Source organism: Numenius arquata, chromosome 6 (genome assembly GCF_964106895.1).
Source record: "Numenius arquata chromosome 6, bNumArq3.hap1.1, whole genome shotgun sequence".
In the NCBI taxonomy this organism is placed as follows: domain Eukaryota; kingdom Metazoa; phylum Chordata; class Aves; order Charadriiformes; family Scolopacidae; genus Numenius; species Numenius arquata.
This window is the reverse complement of record NC_133581.1, coordinates 23101095-23120673: the sequence shown is the minus strand read 5'-3', so window position 1 is coordinate 23120673 and position 19579 is coordinate 23101095. Positions and strand designations below refer to the sequence as shown.

At 40.3% G+C, this 19579-nt stretch overlaps 1 protein-coding gene across 1 annotated transcript in view; it reads right to left on the bottom strand.

Annotated features, from left to right (window-relative positions):
• The window catches only part of MICAL2 (microtubule associated monooxygenase, calponin and LIM domain containing 2), a 107333-nt gene extending 90354 nt beyond the window's left edge, over positions 1 to 16979 (bottom strand). The window contains exon 1 of the mRNA XM_074149933.1: positions 16716 to 16979. Within this exon, the coding sequence (XP_074006034.1) occupies positions 16716 to 16979 (264 nt within the window). The remainder of the gene's footprint in view (positions 1 to 16715) is intronic.
• Positions 16980 to 19579: the final 2600 nt, after the last annotated feature.

Sequence of the window (19579 nt, the reverse complement as noted above, 5' to 3'; positions counted from 1 at the left end):
AAAGACTTGTATAGATCACAGCAGCTTATCCAAGAATAAGATCATGATTAGACTTCTGTGGTCTGCCTGAAGAATCAGTATCACGCTGGATGTTATATGCAGTTTTACTACTGAGAGTATACCATGTTAGTGAAAGCAATACTGAGAGAAGGCATTTTTTCAGTGAAAACTTCATAGTATAAAGGGCTGATCTTCTGCCTGAAAATGTATGTAAATACTTCCTGCCAAATGAGAAGCTTCATTAAATTTAATACACTCCCCAGGAACAGCACCTACATTACAACAAGACAGGAGCAGGCAAAAGTACAGAACAAATAAACAAGGATGGAGAAAACACCACAGTTATGCATTCATATGGCAGATTAAAGCATGTGATTTTAAAATGTTCACATATTTCATCCAAAGATCTTATAAATGCTTAAAATACTGAGAATACATCCTCTAGAAGACAAAATGCACACACTGAGAAAGGGAGCCAGGACAAGGACTCTGACTGGGCCGTTCCCATGCCCTGGTCCTCACCGCAGCCCAGCACTGTGCCCACAAGTTCCCTAGCCAAGGGGAAAAAAGCTGGGCACTGCCAATGCCCTGCAGCACCCAGTGGCTTGCCCCACACAGGGACATCTGCGCTCCATCACCTCCTCAGCAACAGGACCATGTAAGGGTGCGTACACCACATTTCCTGCACCAAACTGCAGCTACGCAGTAACTGGCAGTACTGAAGAGACTGCCCACAAACACCAACTCCTACCAGCAACGGTCACCAAGAGTACTTTTCATGAGAATTTTATGTGAGCTAAATTCATCTATTCTTCTGCAAATATCCTGGATATGAATGATACTGATTACGATAAATACGGCAATGAAAATTTTACACTTAGAATGTAAATTATCATAAGAAAATGAACACGCTGGTTTGAATTAAAATTTCTGCAAGCACATTTTTAGAATACCAGTTACAAAAGTCTCATTGAAGAGGACAAACGCAGGTTTACAGGCCAGTAGTAGTTGCCTAGTGACAAACTCGGGACTATTTCAGTTTAAAATTATAAATATTAAGTAAAGCAAGGAGATTTTTGTACTTCAAAATAAAACTAAGTCCATGCATATTTTATAAAAGTTGTCTACTTAAGTTGCTGAGTAAATACTGTTTCTACCGTACTGTTAGAAAGTACTGTGCTTTTCCCTAAAAGATAATTATGTATTTCTGCATAGATCTCCTCCTACACGATAATCAAGCACACGGCTCATTGCATTATTTATCTTCAGACTGAAATAAAGCAGAAACTTCATGTATTTTTCCCCCAGTACAATTAAAAGATATCAGAAAGTTTCACTTGTAATAATATAAACATGCATGGCATTTGGCAAATCTCATAAGCTTGATTCTACTCAAAGATCAGTCTGACTGTAAGAGACGCTAATTTCTCCTTATTACTATGTTTAAGAATGGCAGTGCCTTGAAAATCTCCAGAATATGTTTCTACACTGAATAAGAGCACTTAGTGCTGAGCTAAATGGCAGCACAAGTTACCTCTCCAAAAGCAGACTGACTTTTGTGCCAGGCGCAGGTTTTCAATGTGATCTCCTGTATATAACATACAATGATATGACTTCCAAAATAAAAGAGGAGGAAAGACAGAGAGGGATGCGAAGCAGGGGCCTCCTGAAACCCCTCCCATCCACCACTATTAAATCGGCAGCCTGTGAATCCAGACACCTATATCCCGTTCTGGAAAAACCATATGCAGTTTAACAGCTGAGAATTTGCAAAATGTCTCCATTGGTTTTCACACAGTAAAGTAAGCTTACAGAAACAACTGAGGTTTTGAGAGAGAGCAAGAATATTAGCACCATGCCTAGCAAAAAACAAAATAACGCTCCACAAAGACCTTGTCACAAAAATCTCATCCACTTTAATACCTGAAAAGTAGAATCTACTCATTGACCTTGAAAAATGTAAAAAAACCATCAGCTCTCAGCGTCTACATGCTCACAGTCAAGGAATCTACCAGTTGGTAGTAGCATGAGAATGGGTGATGCAACCAAACAGCACCTCTTTGCACGGTTAGGAACAGACAAATCCTGTTGTAGCTCAATGCATTACACTGTTACTGTCCAACTCTAAATCCCTCTCTTCTCCTGACCAAGTGTCATGGTTTGGGCCCAACCATTAAATTGGTCCTGGAAAATAAAAGCCTGTTCAATTATGATGCACTCCTCATATGTTCTTGGGATGAAGAAAGATGCTACAGTCACCCCAAGAATTCATGATTTTTCTCATTTCTGCCTTTCAGTTGTTTTGGAGGTGAAAAAGAGGAAATTCATTTTAGACTCCAGCTCAACAGCAACTGGATGGACACTCCCCAATTCAAGAGGGATAGGGAACTACTGGAAAGAGTCCAGCGAAGGGCAACGAGGATGATTCAAGGATTGGAGCATCTCCCTTATGAGGAAAGGCTTAAAGAGCTGGGACTCTTTAGCCTGGAGAAGAGAAGGCTGAGGGGAGACCTTATCAATGCTTATAAGTATCTAAAGGGTGGGTTGAAGGAGGAGGGAGCCAGACTCTTTTCAGTGGTTGCCAGTGAGAGGACGAGGGGCAACAGGCACAAGCTGGAACATAGGAGGTTCCACTCAAATATGAGAAGAAACTTCTTTACGGTGAGGGTGACAGAGCCCTGGAACAGGCTGCCCAGGGAGGTCGTGGAGTCCCCTTCTTTGGAGATTTTCAAGACCCGCCTGGATGCAATCCTGAGTAACATGCTCTGACATGCTCTGGGCAATCCTGCTTTGGCAGGGGAGTTGGACTAGATGATCTTTATGGTCCCTTCCAACTCTAAAAATTCAGTGAAATTCAGTGAAAATACCCTTTGTTGTCCTAAGGCATACCAAATCAGAAGCACCACTGTTCAGTGGAAATGCACACATATACTAGTGAAAAAATAGTCAAAACCACCTGCCTAAATTATTTAGCTTCCTTTAGCTTATACACAATATTTATCCAAATCACCAGTTGGAAATCAAAACCTATAGGAATGGATCATGCTGTTAGGAACAAGCACCAAGGGGTGGGTTTCCCCACACACCTTGACGCCACTGCCGGGTGCTGCAGGTGCCTCCCCATGCAGTGACAGGAGGCTCTGCCCGCACTCAAGACAGCCTGCAGGACGCAGAGGGACAGAATGCTTTACTTTCCATGGCAAACCCTCTTCCATCCTTTGCTCTGGGCCTCAATGTGTGTTCGTTTCCATAGTCACCAGATCTGGGACTTCACACCAACCCTAGCCTTCATGCAACATCCAAGGCGACAGGGATGCACCAAGGGATTAATTTGACTGACTCCACAGGATAACATCCTACATGGATTTGGGCAAGTGTTTATTTGCGATAGAGCTAAATGTGATGCAACACGAGATAGGCACAAAATGCAATGAAACAACACATTTTCTGGATCAGCAATGACTGTTTCCCTGGAAAGGCTCCAAAGAGAAACAGCTGCATAAGCAGCTAAGGCAGACAGCTACCAGAAACTGCAGCGGGAAGCTCTCTCCACCACAATGCTTTTCACTTCAGCCCTTGACACGAAAATGCTTCTGGCAAAAATAGGACTGCTCAGTAGGACATTCCTGACTTACTTAGAGTTCATCTCACATTTGTAGTCTCAGATTTTATCACATAAATTCATAGACAGCCACTGGATACAGCAGTGCAGTCGAATATGCCCTAAATCCACCAAATAGTCAATATTGTTTTTAAAATTTGAAACATTAAAATTGAAGTCACTGAAAAATAAAACCCTATATGCCACTTCAGAATTAATTCGATGGAAGGGGGAGGAGAAGGTATGGGAGCTAATTAAACTCACCCGGCAAAAATTAAGTAATCTTTAAAAGCATATTTTCCTCTATTATACTATGTTTTATGAGCTCCTTATAAAATTAGTAAGGTTAAAAAATGTTTCATTAGACAAAAATAATATTCAGTTAAGTGTATTTTAATGAGAGGTCCCAATTCTCCAAAGGGTTATGTGAACGCTACTTAAACGCACTACAGATAGTTCCAAAATCTACCTTAAAATATTATTAAGACTAGCTGGATCTTGCTGAACAGACATTTTTGTAGAGTGAACACCACATAAATACCACTGCTGGGGAAGTTTAAAGGCAGCTGGGAAGAGCGAGACTCACGTACCCCTAATCGCCACGAACCGCAGCAACAAAACCCTGTCCTGGTGCAGGAAGCGCAACACAAGTCCATTTCTGCTTTTGATCCCACCAGTATTTTACCCTTTGTACACCCAGCTGAGCACCTCAAAAATATGCAGTTTTGCCATCTCCTGCCAAAAGCACCTGTATCAGCAACCAGCAAATACAGAGACATTGTTATTTTTGTTCTTAAAGGACTGTAACATGGATTTGAGACTACTTAATCTAGGCTGATTCTGGACAGAGCTCCCTCCCCTGCACTGCGCCCTGCAGTTGCTGCACTCGCAGCTGGACGTGGCACAATCCAGGGATCAGAGGATCTATCTTTATTGCCCTCCTGTTTTATTGGGTCAAAATGCCAGAAGTGAAACATTAGTAGATTTATTGCATTCATCTGGCTCATCTTTACTGGGATTTTTTTCTCTTTTTTGGAAGATAAGCTTCTGCATGGAAAAAACCACGTGCCTTCATTTTTCCTGGATGAATTTGGACACACTTGTCCATCCATCCTCTCTATGTACTAATATTAGATTTGCATATAAAAGCCTTTCCATAGTTTGAAATTGAAACAATGGTATGAAAGACACGTGAAACTTATAGTCTGCTATGCAACACATTAAAGAAAGGCTGTACGCATTCATTGTGCTAGAGGGTCAAGAGTTCCTTTGCTGATGCACCAAAGCTGTCAGGACTTGGTTAGTTGGAGCTTTTCTGAAGAGCTCTCTCAGGTGGCATTAGTCATATTTAAATATGTTGACTTGATCTCAGATCTTTTATAACAATCTACAAAAAATAATTTTAAAAAATTGCAATTGGAGACATAATACAGAAAAGTATCTCTAGAAACTGCACCTCAGTTCCAGTTATCTGATGAAAACCTGCACATCATCTGACAAGGAATGTTATAGTATTTTGAATAAACTGATTATCGACCAGGCAAGTGCTTTAATCCAAAAATCTCCTCAAATAAAGCATAAAATAAACCCTCTAACACCCACTGGAATTAAGAGCATATTTACTGTTTTCTTACCTGCCTTTCAGTATAATCAAAAGAGGGGGAAAAAAACCAAACCACACCCAAAAAACAGAAGAGAAGAGAATGGCTTCTTTTCTTTTTTTTCTTTTTTTTTTTTTTTTTTTTGGCCAGATGCTTAAACAATTAAAATGAAAACAAGATAAACCTTGCAGAAAGAATGTTGCCTGACTATCCCGGTCATGAATGTGTTTGGCAGCATTTAAGTACCTTGACTTTTTTTTTGGTAGGCTTATGCCTGTCATCCTGAGATAGTGCTTTAAGGCTATCCTTAAAAACTTAGCAAAAACACCCAACCACCCAAACCAAATACATGAAACAAAACAACTCATCCAGAAACAGCGAACTGGTGACCAGAGATGAAGAAACAAGGACACCAAGAGCTTCACCTCTGAGCAGCGCAGAGACTAAGAAGGGACAAAGCCCTGAGTCTTGGGAGCCTTGCAAGTAGCGACCTCGTGAGATCGCAATTGCAAGAAAATAATTAATCCTCTAAACGGTTTCAGGGTCAGGGGCTGACCAGCTAGTAAAGGACTTGTCCACAGACCCAGAGGAAGGGATTTCTCATGCTTTATGGCATCCAAAGCATGCAGGCAAGTTGGTCAACAACCATGGCTTTGCTACTGAAAGAAGCTGGTAATACACTTTTTTTAAAAAAAAAAAAAAAAAAAAAAAAAAAAAAAAAAAAAAGCAGCAAAGCACTGTTGCTACAGCCTGGTCTGTCTACTGAGATGAAATACTACACTGAACCTAAAATTCTTAACTAAACAACAACAATTACAACAATCTAATAAATCAGCTAAGCTTCTGCTTAGAAACTGGCTTTTTTAAAGTGGTGAGTCAAGTTATTTCAAGGTCATTTCACAGAATATTTTAAAGTAAATTCTAATACATTTTTATATTACATGAATTACTAACCCATACCCAATTAAGTAAGAATTGGGTTTTAGAAGCCAGTACTGGGCAAATGAGCTCATACAGAATTAGCCATCAGGTCTGAGTCAGAATCCAGATTATTTATTTATTAAGAGCTGGATCATTTAATCCCATCATTTCTAACTTTTCTAAGCAGCAGAATGACTGTAGTGGTGTGTGGCAGCTAGAGCTGAGCTCAAAATGCAAAGCTGTACAAGTAGGTACCAATTCTGGGCTCCTATTTCCTTTCAGGTCATCATGCAACCTCCAAAGCACTCACTATCACTTAACCAGTAAAGTCAAATATAGCTCCAAAGAGCTATAATCTGATTTTTTTTTCCCCCCAGTTTATTTAACTGGTCACTTGCACATACCAGTTTGCCATAGGTAGACAATGCTTTCACTTTTTACATTTTTATTTACAATTTGAAAATACTAGGAATTGACCAACCAGCACCTCTTAGCAATATGGCATCTGATAGCGGCAACAAGCAAGATGGACTTGAACAGTTCAAACAATTAGAATTAGAAAATATATCTTTAGTGTAACATTTTTGAGGAAGACTTCTGGCAACAGGGAAAGTTAACAGCACTTACACAGAAGCAACAAACCAGGCTGCTGGTAGCATATCACACGGTGAAAATTAGATTTCAGAACCTCTAATTCTTATTTCCAAAACCTTTTCGGCTGAAAACAAAGATGGTACATAACAGCCCTTATTACGGAAGGAAAGAGTCTTGAAAAACAAAAGTAAACATAAAAAAAGGTGAAAAAACATAAAAAGGAGCATGCTTCAAAGAGAGAGGCAGAGAGTTGAAGACATAAAATTTGGCAGCAAATTGCATGTCACCAGGTGTAATAGTCTCTTTTACACCAACATCCGACAGAAGGGGGATAAACATACACAGAAGATCAGTGTTTATTTACACAGCCCCCGTATTAATGACTCTGTTTTCACATTCCAGGCAGGGTGAAATTCAGAGGCACCTGCCTGAACAACACCGGCTGCGCTTGTTCTGCCACTATCGGGGCTGTATCTGGGCTGACAGTGAACTTCCTACCCCAGGTGCCTACAGCCAGGCAGGAGGCTGAGCAAACCAGCCCAGCTCTTGCAGCCCCACCAACGAGAAGACCCAGTAGCAGCCCCACCGGTCACAACAGCCCTGTCTGTCAGGAAAGGCTTCCCACCATATGCAATTATTTCCTACCTCACTAAAAAACAAACAAACAAGACAAAAAGGAAAAAGAAACCAATCTGAGAGAAACACCTCCGCCTTCCACTGAGCACTTGCTGATCAGCATAACTTCTTATTAATGATCTGGGTGTGTCATCCTTGGCAGGAAGCTCACTGCCATCTCCTGCAGTGTTTTCTAATCTGAGTTGCAATTTACCCTGGGGCAGTTGTTTTATCTGCATTGTAAATCCAGTGAGGATGGCAGAGTATTGGCAGGATGGGAAGGTGGACACCAGTCACAGAGAGAAGTATTTGCTGTTGCACAGCTCCTTTTAAAGCTGCTCTTGTAACTCGCTGTTGGCAGTGGAAGTAAGCAACACAAGACTAATTTGAAGTGTGACATAACCACATGGTTCCTTCTAAGTTAACATCTTAGTCAAATGAACAAATCCAGAGAGCGATGCAAGACAAGCATGGCAGTATCTCTTGCTTGGTTTCTTCAGCAGCACGACCTTGGGAAACACAAGCCGTTCTTAAGAACTGGAACAGGAACTGCAAATGGCCAAGGCAAAATGCAAACTTTGAAAAACTAATGAGAATTTGATCTAGCAGCGTTAGGATTATTAGAGGGAAAGTAAAAAGAATAACAACGCTGGTTGTGCTCCAAGTAACTATGTAGCGTTCCTCTTCGGGTCTTTGGGTATGACAAGTAGCAGCCTACAACATGAATCACTGAAATCTCACTTAATGCACCTCCCCAGTCCAGCAGCAAACTGTCACTAGCATCACTGTAAGTACAGTTCTTTAGCTTCTCCAGTGACATAATTTAACATAAACCATATTCACAAGTTTGCTCGTTAAAGAAAGGGTTCTATAAGGGTCAAGTCAGAATTGCAACTTCTGCTTCCGTCAGACATGCTGGGCCAACTTCTTCATACAGGAGGAAGATACCTATATATCTGGCTATAGCATTCACAATCAATGCAAGATGTCACCATTACCCACCTCATCTCTCAAGCCTCATCTCCCGGTATATAGTATAATAGGCCCACAGCTCATCTCTATTTCTAATTTAAAACTTCTGTAGATGTGAAGCATACCTTCTATCTTAGCTGAAATGATATAATGCTTGTCCTTCTCTCTGCCATCACCCAGGGCCCAGAACAAAACCGAGGCCCGTTTAGGTACCTGCCAGACTCTCACAGGTCAGGAAGATTTGAAGCAAACTGTGACCAGCTGCCGGGACAACAGCTCTCAGTTGAAAAGGATTTTTCACCACAGAAATAGGTGGTTCTCCCCCCTGCCAGGTTTGTTCCGAAATACATCTTAAGCTCACCCAAATATTCCTGACCTGAGGAAAAGGTCAAAAGACTGAAGAATTAGAAAACTATAATAATGTCACATTGTGGTATAAACTCTGATTATTTTTCAATAAGTACTTTTCATCAGATATATAAGTTAAGACACGAGTATCCTAGAGACCTGAAATGACAAACAGGTGTCTGCATTAGTTTGCAGAAACCTGACTGTTCACAGATTTTGTGCATACATATAGAAATGATAGTGAATGTGGGAATTTTGAGAACTGACTGACACAAAATAATCCACCTTTAAACACTGTAGCAGAGAAAGTAAGGCAAATTAATCCAATTTCAAGGGCATTAAAGGGGAAATTTCTACTTTGTCATGACAACAGATCCCAGTTAAATTTTTTTGACCACAACTCCATCACTCTGAAGGCTTTTTAGCAAGAAAATGCAAATAGAAATTCTATTATTTGCTACAGACAATCAGCTTCTATGAAAATATTTTACATTTTTACTTACTATACAGCATCTCTTAGAACTGTCGTATTTTACATTCTACCAAAAGTGTATTAAAAGCTATCTGCACAAATGCCTAAACCAGAAAATAATGTAAAATTAGATTCATCAGCACAAAGAAGAAAGAGAGCAACCACATCCCCAAAACCCCAGTTCTCAAGACAGACATGGGAACCTCACAAAGGACCTGAACTGTAGGAGACAGGAAATTGCCTTATTGTCTGAAATCTGGTTTCTAGCAGCCAAGTGTTTAATCACTTCTTGGTAGCAAAAGTTATGTATTTCCTCACTTATCAGTACACAAACATTACCAAAGCGAAGTTGGAAATGTCGCTAACAACAAATCCCTAACAACCACATCTGGTACTGTGGAGGCCCCTCTGAAGCCAGGAGAATGGCCTGACCCCGGCAACAGGTTGGCAGGAACTGTGTGCCGGGGGCTAGGCGAGAGCACCCCTCGCCCCGCACACACCGCCCTGCCTGGGGGATGGACACTGGACACAGCCCTGCTGCTCCTAGCAGTCAAACCCAGAAGCACTACAAAGCCACAGTTAGAGCATCACACCCTGTTGTGACCTTTTGTTTCATTCAAACTTAATTAAGCCACTTGTGGTGGCAATAGTAGCGTTTTGTGTGAAAGTAACTGGGTGTCACTCCCTGTGGGAATCTCTATAAAATATCTAGGAAATCAGGTCAGGGTGGGACAGTTCCCTTCTGCGGATTACTTGCAAAGTCATTAAGCAAGAGACAGAGACACAGCACAGTGCTGTTAAAGTACAGATGTAAAGCTACTGGTATTTTGCAAGCCAAAAAATTTAAAATTCCCAAATGCCTGAAAAAGTCTTATTTAGGCTGTCTGATTATGTTACTTTGGCCAGGCTTCATTGCTTTTCATGACTGATAAAGCTGAAAAATCATGTGTTTGTGGAAATGTCTGTAGGATAATAAAAATAAGTGATTTCATTACCAAATCACATGCCAAACATTTGCTTTTGCTGACGTAATTCGGCCCAATCTCAGTTTAAAACACAGCTCAAAGAGTCAAATACTTTGTTTTCTTTTCAAAGAACCCTGTCTGCTGTGTGTCCTGTCATCACCCGAGCTTCTCCCCATCCCCTCTCTAAAAATCTTTAGAGAAACGAAGGCATAGACAGTGTCAACAACTATGGATACACTGCAAGTTCATAGGTGATATGCTGCTTCTCCCCTCATCTCAAACAAATCTTTCTTACCACTCATTCCCATCAGTCCCACATATTCTACTACTTTGAGAGAACTCTCTAAAAGCTGCTTATTAAAGTTCTTTAAAAGAAATTTACAATGAAAATCCAGTGCAAGGCTTTAGGTGCCATGTCCCAAAAGGCAAGAGCAAAGAAGCACGGCTACCAAAATAAACGGCTTGACTTTCAAGTACACCGAACACATCTAGGTGTCACCTAAGAAGTCAGTAAAATAAATGGCCCTTAATGCCCCCAAAACCTCCAAAGCTTCTGGATTCTGCTATCCAAGCACTGTGCATTTGCATTTTAAAAAACAAACAAGAAACCAAGAAACAAACCCAAAGCAACAACAACAAAAAAAAAAACCACGACAAAAAATACCCCCAAAAAAGCAGCTGAATGTCTTTTTGTGAGAAGTCACAATCTTTCATTCACTAAACTTCCTATAAATATGGCAGTCATCTTCTGGTTTCAAGTTTTATAAACTTCACAGGAATGCACTTCTATTATAATAAGCAAGGTAGCAATGCTATCTAATACATCTAAGATAAGTTTGGTGTGTTCATTATAAACCCTGATTATCAGGTTTGGAAATCTCCCCATTTCAATTATTATTTTGAAGAGATTAGTAAATCCAGCGAAAGGGACGTGCCATCTGGATATTCGCTCTTCACAGAATAAACAGGTTAAAGTTTTTATTATAATAAGGATATTTTTGAGTTGAAACATAACTGGTATTCCCTTCTTTCACCTTACAATTAAATTACTCTCTTAAAAAAGCAAGTATTTGTCTCAAGGGACACAATCAATCAGTCACAACACTTGAACACACGAAATCACTGGCTTCTGTACCAGTATATACAGCACAGGAGAAACCTGGCTGGAAATCCCAGTTGCGTCTGAAGGATCAACCAAGACAGCCCTTCAGGAGGAAATTTAGCCACAACACCAGCAGGTTTATACATGCTGAGATTTGCTTAATTAAGAGACAAGTATTTGTTTAGCACTACAGAGGAAGGTGGGAAGAGGGGAGAGGAAGACATCTAGAACCCAACCTGCCTCATTTACCATGAGGGACAAGACTGCCGATTAGGACGTTTGTAAACAACTGAGGACTGGTAGGAAGCAAATTGCTACCTAATAACAAGGAGAGAGACCTGGTATCCACTCCTCGTCCTGCCGATTATCCTATAGCTAAGTAACATGGCAGCACCCAGCAAGGTCCGGGAGTTGCTCTCCTTTCTCAACTCTGTGGGAAGGAGAGCACAAGGGAAGTAGGCTTTACTAACTCCCAAAGCATTCATTTGACAGTCTTTGGAAATGAAGACAACATGAAAAGGAATGGAAAGAGTTTGGCAGATAAAGACCGTCCCGTTTTATCATTTGCGGGTACACCATTGTGGTTAGTACACGGAGAGGAGGCTCGGGGCCACTGCTGAGTCAGTCGCAAAACCTCCAGCCTCCATCCCCATTTCTGACCCAGGGCTCTTCTTCAGCTGACTCACACCCTGGCCCCTGACTCCCCTCTGCTCCCGTCCCCCCTCAAGCTCTCTGTAATGCTACCTCAGCTAAAGCAGCAGCCCACCAGAGGAGCCCGTGGAGCCTTCCTTACAACAGAGACACCAATGCCACCAAGTCTGGATAGGACTGACAGCATATGACACTACTGAAAAGAGTCACTCTGTTTTTATGCAAGCCCTGGAAGTGTGGTCATAAATAAATTTTAGAGTCATTCTCTTGCAATAAGTTTCCCAACAGCAGTTTTTGGAAGGGAACCTAATCTATTGTAAAACAAGCTTTGAAAGGCCAAGTCCAGGAACAAGGAAAACAAAAGGTCAACAGGGACCGAGTTCAAGATCACTTCATTTGTTTTTCAGGAATCTGTAAGATACATATATACACACACGTATACCTACAAATGCACATATGTATGTATTTATATACACAGCACTTGAAACTTCTTAGCTTAATTTAATTGACTTGCTTTATGTTAATGTTGTCCAGTTAGGCCTCAAAATCCCCACTCAGACTGTACAAGTCCTCTGAACCATGCCCAAGGTGGGGCCTACAATAGAACCACGCCCAAGGTGGCATCTACAATAGAGACAATGCTCAGAAGACCAAAGCCGTTCACCGGAGTTTGCCACTGCCCTCCCCCCTCCATGCGAAACACCATCACCTGAAACTGCGTATATCCAGAGAGAAATGTTAGAGTCTACCAAGGGAGCTGACAATTACACATTAGCACTTTAAACAAGTTTCCTTAGTTCTCCTCAAGTGTAAGCATGTGTTTGGAAAAAAAGGCATACATGTTTGAGGGGGAAGACAACACCACATTTGCATGCTTCAGAGAATCAACACCTCCCTTCAGAGTAAGTCTGGGATATTTTCATGTGCCTCGATCTCTGCTCTCCTCAAGCATCCTTCCTACAGTCATGGGAGAGCCAGAATTTCAGGTGCACAGCGTGAGTCAGGTTCTGCCCTCTGATACATATACATACACATCTCAAACATCAGTGGGAGCCTCATTTACATGTGCATGCATACATCTGTATCATTTACAGAGAAAACTGCCAGCAAATCAAGTGCAAGTAAACAATCTACTCCATATAGAGAGGTTCAAATAAAAGTCTAGAGAACACTCACCTTAAAAAGGCTATTGAAGACGCTCTGCAACTAGCTGGAGGAATTCTTGTTCATCATCATATTACGTTTTTCAAGTTCAAAAATTTAGAGAGACCCTCAAACCGCTAGCATGGTGAACAGCATATGCTAAACCTTTAATCTTCTTCAATTGTCTAGCTACTTTTAATTCCATGAAGAAACAAATAATCAGATTCCAAGCATGCTATTCTCCATTGATTAGTGAAAGATGGAAAATGAGAGAGAAACTTTGCCAAGATAATAATAGTGTGCTCTTTTTGTAGACATATTTGCAAAAATCACAGTATGATTTCTAGAGTTTTGGCTACTTTGGACAGACTTCTGTTTCTCTCTAATACTGGTGAACTGTGCAAATGCCAGCTCCAGAAACACCTATTCTGAACAGTACTCATTCCTATTTCACAAGTTTGTGATGGAAGGAAGTGTATGCTTAATACACATTTAACATACATACAGATCGACTCCTGCAGTTTCAAAAAAAAGTTTGCTTCTGCCCTGATTTTGTGCATGTCTTTATGCAGCAGTTTGCTTTTGGGCTTTTTTCTTCTACAAAGAATTAAAGGGAAAATGAAGTCTACAGTAAGGCAACTCTGAAATAGCACTCGGTTTGAACTTCTTGAAAATTGGTCAACTTGTTTTATTCATCCAGCTTAAAATCATATCATTGTAGAAACTTTGAAAGCCATATTTGGCAATGTTCTTCAAGAGAGGTTAAGACACAGGATTATTGTTATTTAGTTGGAGTGCAACGTTCTGTAAGTACAAAACTTGTGTATATTGCAATGAGTAACTTAAGTGTGGTTGAAGAGTTTACAAGCACAAAAATCAACAAGTACAGCATTCAGCTCTTAAACACCGTGCAAAAAAATGAACAGTTTTTGGGCAGGGCAGCAGGTTCACAGTTTAAAAAAAAAACAAAAACAACACACCACCAAAAAACGCCTGTAAGTAGTTTAGATCCTGATTGCATTTTATCTCCTTTATCTCCTCCGAATATTGGGAAGATTGCAAGAAGCCAGACAGATTGCAAAGCCGTATCTGAGAAGAACTCTGAGCTGCAGACTCAGCTACACGGCTCATGGCCACAACCTCATAATAAAGCCTTCAAGTCACATCTTTTTTCTAAATGGTGCCTACTAGCAACCTTGGCTCTGTTAACAGAACTGCAATTGCAAAAATCCACTTAGCTCATTTTGTGATCCTGCTTTAACAAGTAAGATTTTTACTCCAGGCTGATCTACTTCAACCAGTCCCCAGGCAACTCCAAGGAGGTGAGCACTGGGCACCGCTTTCAGGATTTAGCCTGCTAACTCCTGTTTGCCTGCTTCACTACTAAAAATGGTAGCTGGCATAACACTTAAGACAGACAGAAACTTAAAATCACCACTTGCACCAAAGGAAAATGGAGGTATGTATATTGTAGCCTAATCTCTCTGCATTGCCAGCATTTCTGAGAATTCCTTATCTGTAAGTGGGGCTGTCAGAGTACACCGTGGCAATGATCAGGGAGCCCGCAATCTTCTCGCAAAGTGTCTCCTCTCATTCACATTGCATAGATAGGCTTTCAGAGCAGACTGTGATTCACGCGTGAGGAATGTTTGGTAGATATCCCCACAGAGCCTGCAGACTGTGGTTACTGCTTTCATTTGCAGCAATCTGAAGATTCATGTTTCTCTCGTTAAAATCAGTGATGACACAGTAAAGTGCAGCTCTGGGCATGGTCCAGGTTCCTAAGGAACATCTACAAGTACTTCACAGAACATCTATACACACACTGTTCACATACAGACATTCTATATTGATTTGCAATTTGATGATGTGTGCATCATAGATCTGTCCATTAATTTCTGCAAATACTTACACCATGCCATTAAAATTTAATCTTTATTCTCAACGAGCAGTAATACCATACTTTCAACACTGCAGAAGGTGTTGATTAGCCTCCTGTTTGGCAACCTTGTAAAGCATTACACAGGCTGCATTTTATGTACCAACCAATTTCCATGAGTCTTCTCACCACATATAAAATTAATCACATTGCTTAAGAACTTTGCAGAACCAGGCCTTGACTTTGTAATGTCACAGTTGAGAAAGAAGGACTTCATTTTTATATTTCACATGGTTCTTAAAACCGCTTTTTTGTGTTGCAAGTATTTCCTCAAACTAACCATGGAAATTTGGACCTGGGGCTGTATATGTAGGTGAGGTGCGTGTGGAGTATCTGCTATAATTTGTTAGTCATCAGCCACTTTCTCATTCCTTCCCTTTCCTGTCTGTTTTCATCACAAAGACGCTCAACGACATATGTTCAAGGCCTTTTCAAAAGAACAAAAGGGAGGAAGGAAGCATAGGTCAAGAAGGGAAATGAAGGGAAAAAGGAAAGGAAAAAAACAGAGGCTGTCAGGAAAACAGTCCAAACAGCTGAAATAGCACTCTTCATTTTCTAAAGAAAACTGCAGTAAGGACATTTATTACTGTAGAAAAAATTAATAATCATTGGGAACTTACTAAAAATTAATAAATACAAACAGAGGCTTCTATATGTACTGAAGGTAAAGCAGTGCCCTTCTCCCTGCTGCTTTTGAGAAGCTTCAATGCAATGATGCAAATAAAGAGAAAGAGACTTTAAACACTGCCTATCTACTGAATCCATAAAATAACACTTCAGTGATACTAAATTAAAATGTCCTCCACAGTTTCCTGCCTAGTTACCCCCCAGCGTGCCCTTCTTCTCTCTTCTACCTCTATACGGTCAAGTAACTTCTTAAAACTTGCCCTTCTTGGGGCAACTTTTAGCCATCACTTGGCAGTAAGTGAATTGCTCTGAAACAAAGCTATTAAAAATATTCTGTGATAGCTACATGAAACAAGTGGCATGAACTACCATATTTTGTACAGTTTTGTCAACAAGATTTATACCAACATTCAGTGGTTCTCTCTATCAAAATATGGTATTGCATACTCTGCTGAAGAAATCATTTCCTGTCCTTTCCACAACCAAGCAGATGATCTCCTTCAGTAACTACCACATAGCAATTATCCACATTGTGCTTGCAAAAAAGCAGTTACAGGAAAGTATTTAAATCCATCAATAGTGCAGGATTTTCTTTTTGCTGTTGTTTATCAAGTAGAGCCAATGCTAGGTGACAAAGACAGATCCTCAGACCTCCAAGCAGCACTTTCCTAAACCAGAGAATGGTTTAGGAACTGCTGTTGAAACACATGGCCAGCCCTGGTCTCTTACAGCATGCACCAAGCAGCAAACTGAGGAGCCTGCTAAATATGCAAATGATTTTAACCTTGCAAAACCCTGTTTAATAAAGCAGGTAGTTTTTGTGAGCCTGGAATGAACAAAGCCTACTGCCCTCATGAGTTTACATCTTATGCCTGATTGATGCTGATATCTAAAGAGGGCAGAAACCTTTTCTGCCATGATTGAGGCAGACTATAAAACAGTGTGCTTTTTGGATCACTCTTACATGCTGTGCATTTCCACATAACTTGCAGAACAAAAATTTGTCAAAATCAGTTGGTAACAACCATAGTTTCCAAAAGTATATTAAAGTAAGGGTTACATGAGTAGACACATTACATGTGATGGTAGAAAGCTTGCTTCTGCAGAAAAACAAGTTTAAAAGATTCTAAGCTATGAAACCCAAACCTGAGCTTCTCCACTTACCTTAGTGTTCATACAAGATTTTCCACGTTTATACTCTTTGTGACTTGCTCTTTTATCAAGCTTGTTCCACAAAGCTTTGGCCTTCCACGTGGTCACTCTTGACTTCAGTTTGGTGTAAAAGTTTCTATTGTCCAAAGGATCTAATTCAAGTTGACGAGTGAGAATGTTAAAGGCCTGAATGGTACCTTTGCATGTTGACGCTTGTACAAAGTTTTCAAATATCTGGCCAGCTTGACTGTATTTTTCATCATCGTTTTCCCCCATGTTCTATTAGAAGTGTTTGAAAGGATTAAGCTGGAACTCTTGTGCTGGGGTCCAGGTGATGAACACTACCAAGTACTTCCAAGCATGTTATTCCTAGAAAAGACAAACACAGGTCCTGTTAAAGCAGGTTCTATCTAACAAAATTAAATCCACAAACTGCATATCCAATATGAACACAGCATGTGGTGACTGGATAACCAGGTACAAAAAGTTAATAGGGGCATCCAAGATAAGCGTTACAAGTAAATGTAACATACTTGTGCTGTCATGACATGTACTTCACAAAGACTGTCATAAAAACCCTACAAACTCAAGCCGACTGTTTCAAAAACAATCAGCTTCACTGACAGCCTGAGGATTTCTTCAATTTCTGTTCAGTGATAGCTGCTAGATAACAGATGAAGAAAAACCAAATGTCCAGATGCTTTTCCCAAGCAGAATATATGTCACAGCAAGTACACCTCTCGTAACACTTTGGTCTTAAGAATTCTTAGAAACCTGAAGCTGAAAGTCAACACTATTTGAGGGAATCTTCTCCCACTGCACAAGCTAGGGCCAAGAGTGCAGTTTAGCCAGAGCAATTTAGAACTGGCACAATCACTTGCCATGAGCAAATATACAAAGTAGGCGAAGCAGAAACATTTTCACAAGTTACACCAGAACCGAAGAAACAGAAAACAAGTAACTACAGAGTGCTCCCCTTTTTCTAACTCTCTTGCCAAAACGCAAAAGGGTTCAGTGCTCTAGTGGATAGAAAGGAATTTTATCTTCATGTCTCCACATGTTAAATGCTAAAGTTATGTGTTTGGAGTCTTACCTTGTCATGTGCTGATGATATAAAGTAATGATGTTTGGCCCACTGAGCCCCATCGGCTTTTCCTAGTAACATGATCACTGTCAAACTGTGCCTGATACTCCAGATAAATACCCTTACATTCTGTAAGAGCAATGCTATTCTAAATTAACATAAGTTTGCAAGAACTAAAATACTTTCATTGCGGCACTCCCTTATCCTTCTTTAACCTTTCTGTCAATCTGTAATGGGGAGCGTCTTAGAGTCAGCCAAGGTCCACAGAAAATATCCAAGTAACTTTCACATTTTCCAAGAAAATTGTTACGTATAAACTCATCCTCAGAAGAGGGTCTACTTGGACTCAAGTCCAGAGATTTAATTCATGTATTCTTCTTCTTGCTATTGAAGAATTATCTAGCAGTCCAAGAAATCAAAAACTAAATCAATGCTTGCCTAACCTCCCACATAATTAGTTATTTTGCTTGGAACATTATCTGTTGGCTGATAGTTTTAGAATAAATTGTTAAAAAGGTCTTTGAAGTTATGCTTTTTAATTTAACACTGTTCTCAAACTATTCATTCTGTGCTTACACTTCCTTCAAAGAAGAAAAGAGAAAACATAACCAGTGCATTTAAGTAAAGAAGAGACCTACCATGTCTATCTTACAATCCTCTAGTACAGAAAAATATTATGCAACTTATTAAAGAGATCCCATGGGGAGATATAAGGAAGCATTTGGAATACTCACATTCCCTGGCTGTGCTCAAAATAAATAACCTTTGTGTGCACATCATCAGTCTGTTGTTGGTTTGTGGGTAAAATAAATTGGCAATGTTGAGAGCTTGTACATTTTCTTAGACCAAAAGTCATGATTAAATACTTGGTGCCGGGAATAAGCCAGAAAATTTTTGCTTTCCCCTCTGAATACTTCATTTATAGCATGCTCCATGCCCTTTTCTGAAGAGCTTTGAGGTAAAAGCACATTTTATATGCCCCAACTTTCAGAAGGTCTAATTTTTCAAGAAACTGAGTACCATGAACTCCCATTGACTCAAAAGGAGCTGAGGACAATCCAGCACTTTCCAGGTTCAAGTCCTCCATGATTAATGAGCAAACCCCTCCAACAATGGCATGCTGGCAGGAGGGAGCCCAGCCACCTTGAAAAAAAAGAATTAAAAATAAGGATAAACACTTACTTTACCCGACACTCATACCTGCCTGAGATATTTTTTAGAACTGAAAAGCCAAAGTATTTTTCTTTTCTCTCAAAATAATTATGAATAGTTTCTTGGGGAGTGGGGAAGTTTCAATGAAACATTCCACTTTGGACATTTCAGCTAAGGCAGTGGCAGCCAGGTTAGGTTTCCTTAATCGCTATAAACTCACATCGCTATGGCCTCAGTGCTACCACAGACTTTGACCAACCTAATAGCTATAAAACAGTACTTCCTCTCCATTGTTTTCCTTAGCTCACCACAAGACAGTTATCATGTTCATATAACACAAAGATCTTTAAAAGTTAATTCTAGCATAATTGATAAGCGAGTATGATCACAAGCTCTTTAATTTAGTATATTTTCTGCTCACAGAGAGGAGACTTTCATAGCCTCAACTGTTTCCATCCAGCAAGGAAGATAAAAGCTCGAAGAGTAGAGCCATATCTGGACCGACCAAGGAAGAAAAGCAGCATGTGCCACGGCTAGTAATGGTGAGAAGACAGACAAGATGGTTGGCAGGAGCCACTGCAGGCAAAGGGAGGGGAAGAATTACCTGATGCAAACCAGCGGAAATAGGTGTTGCACACAC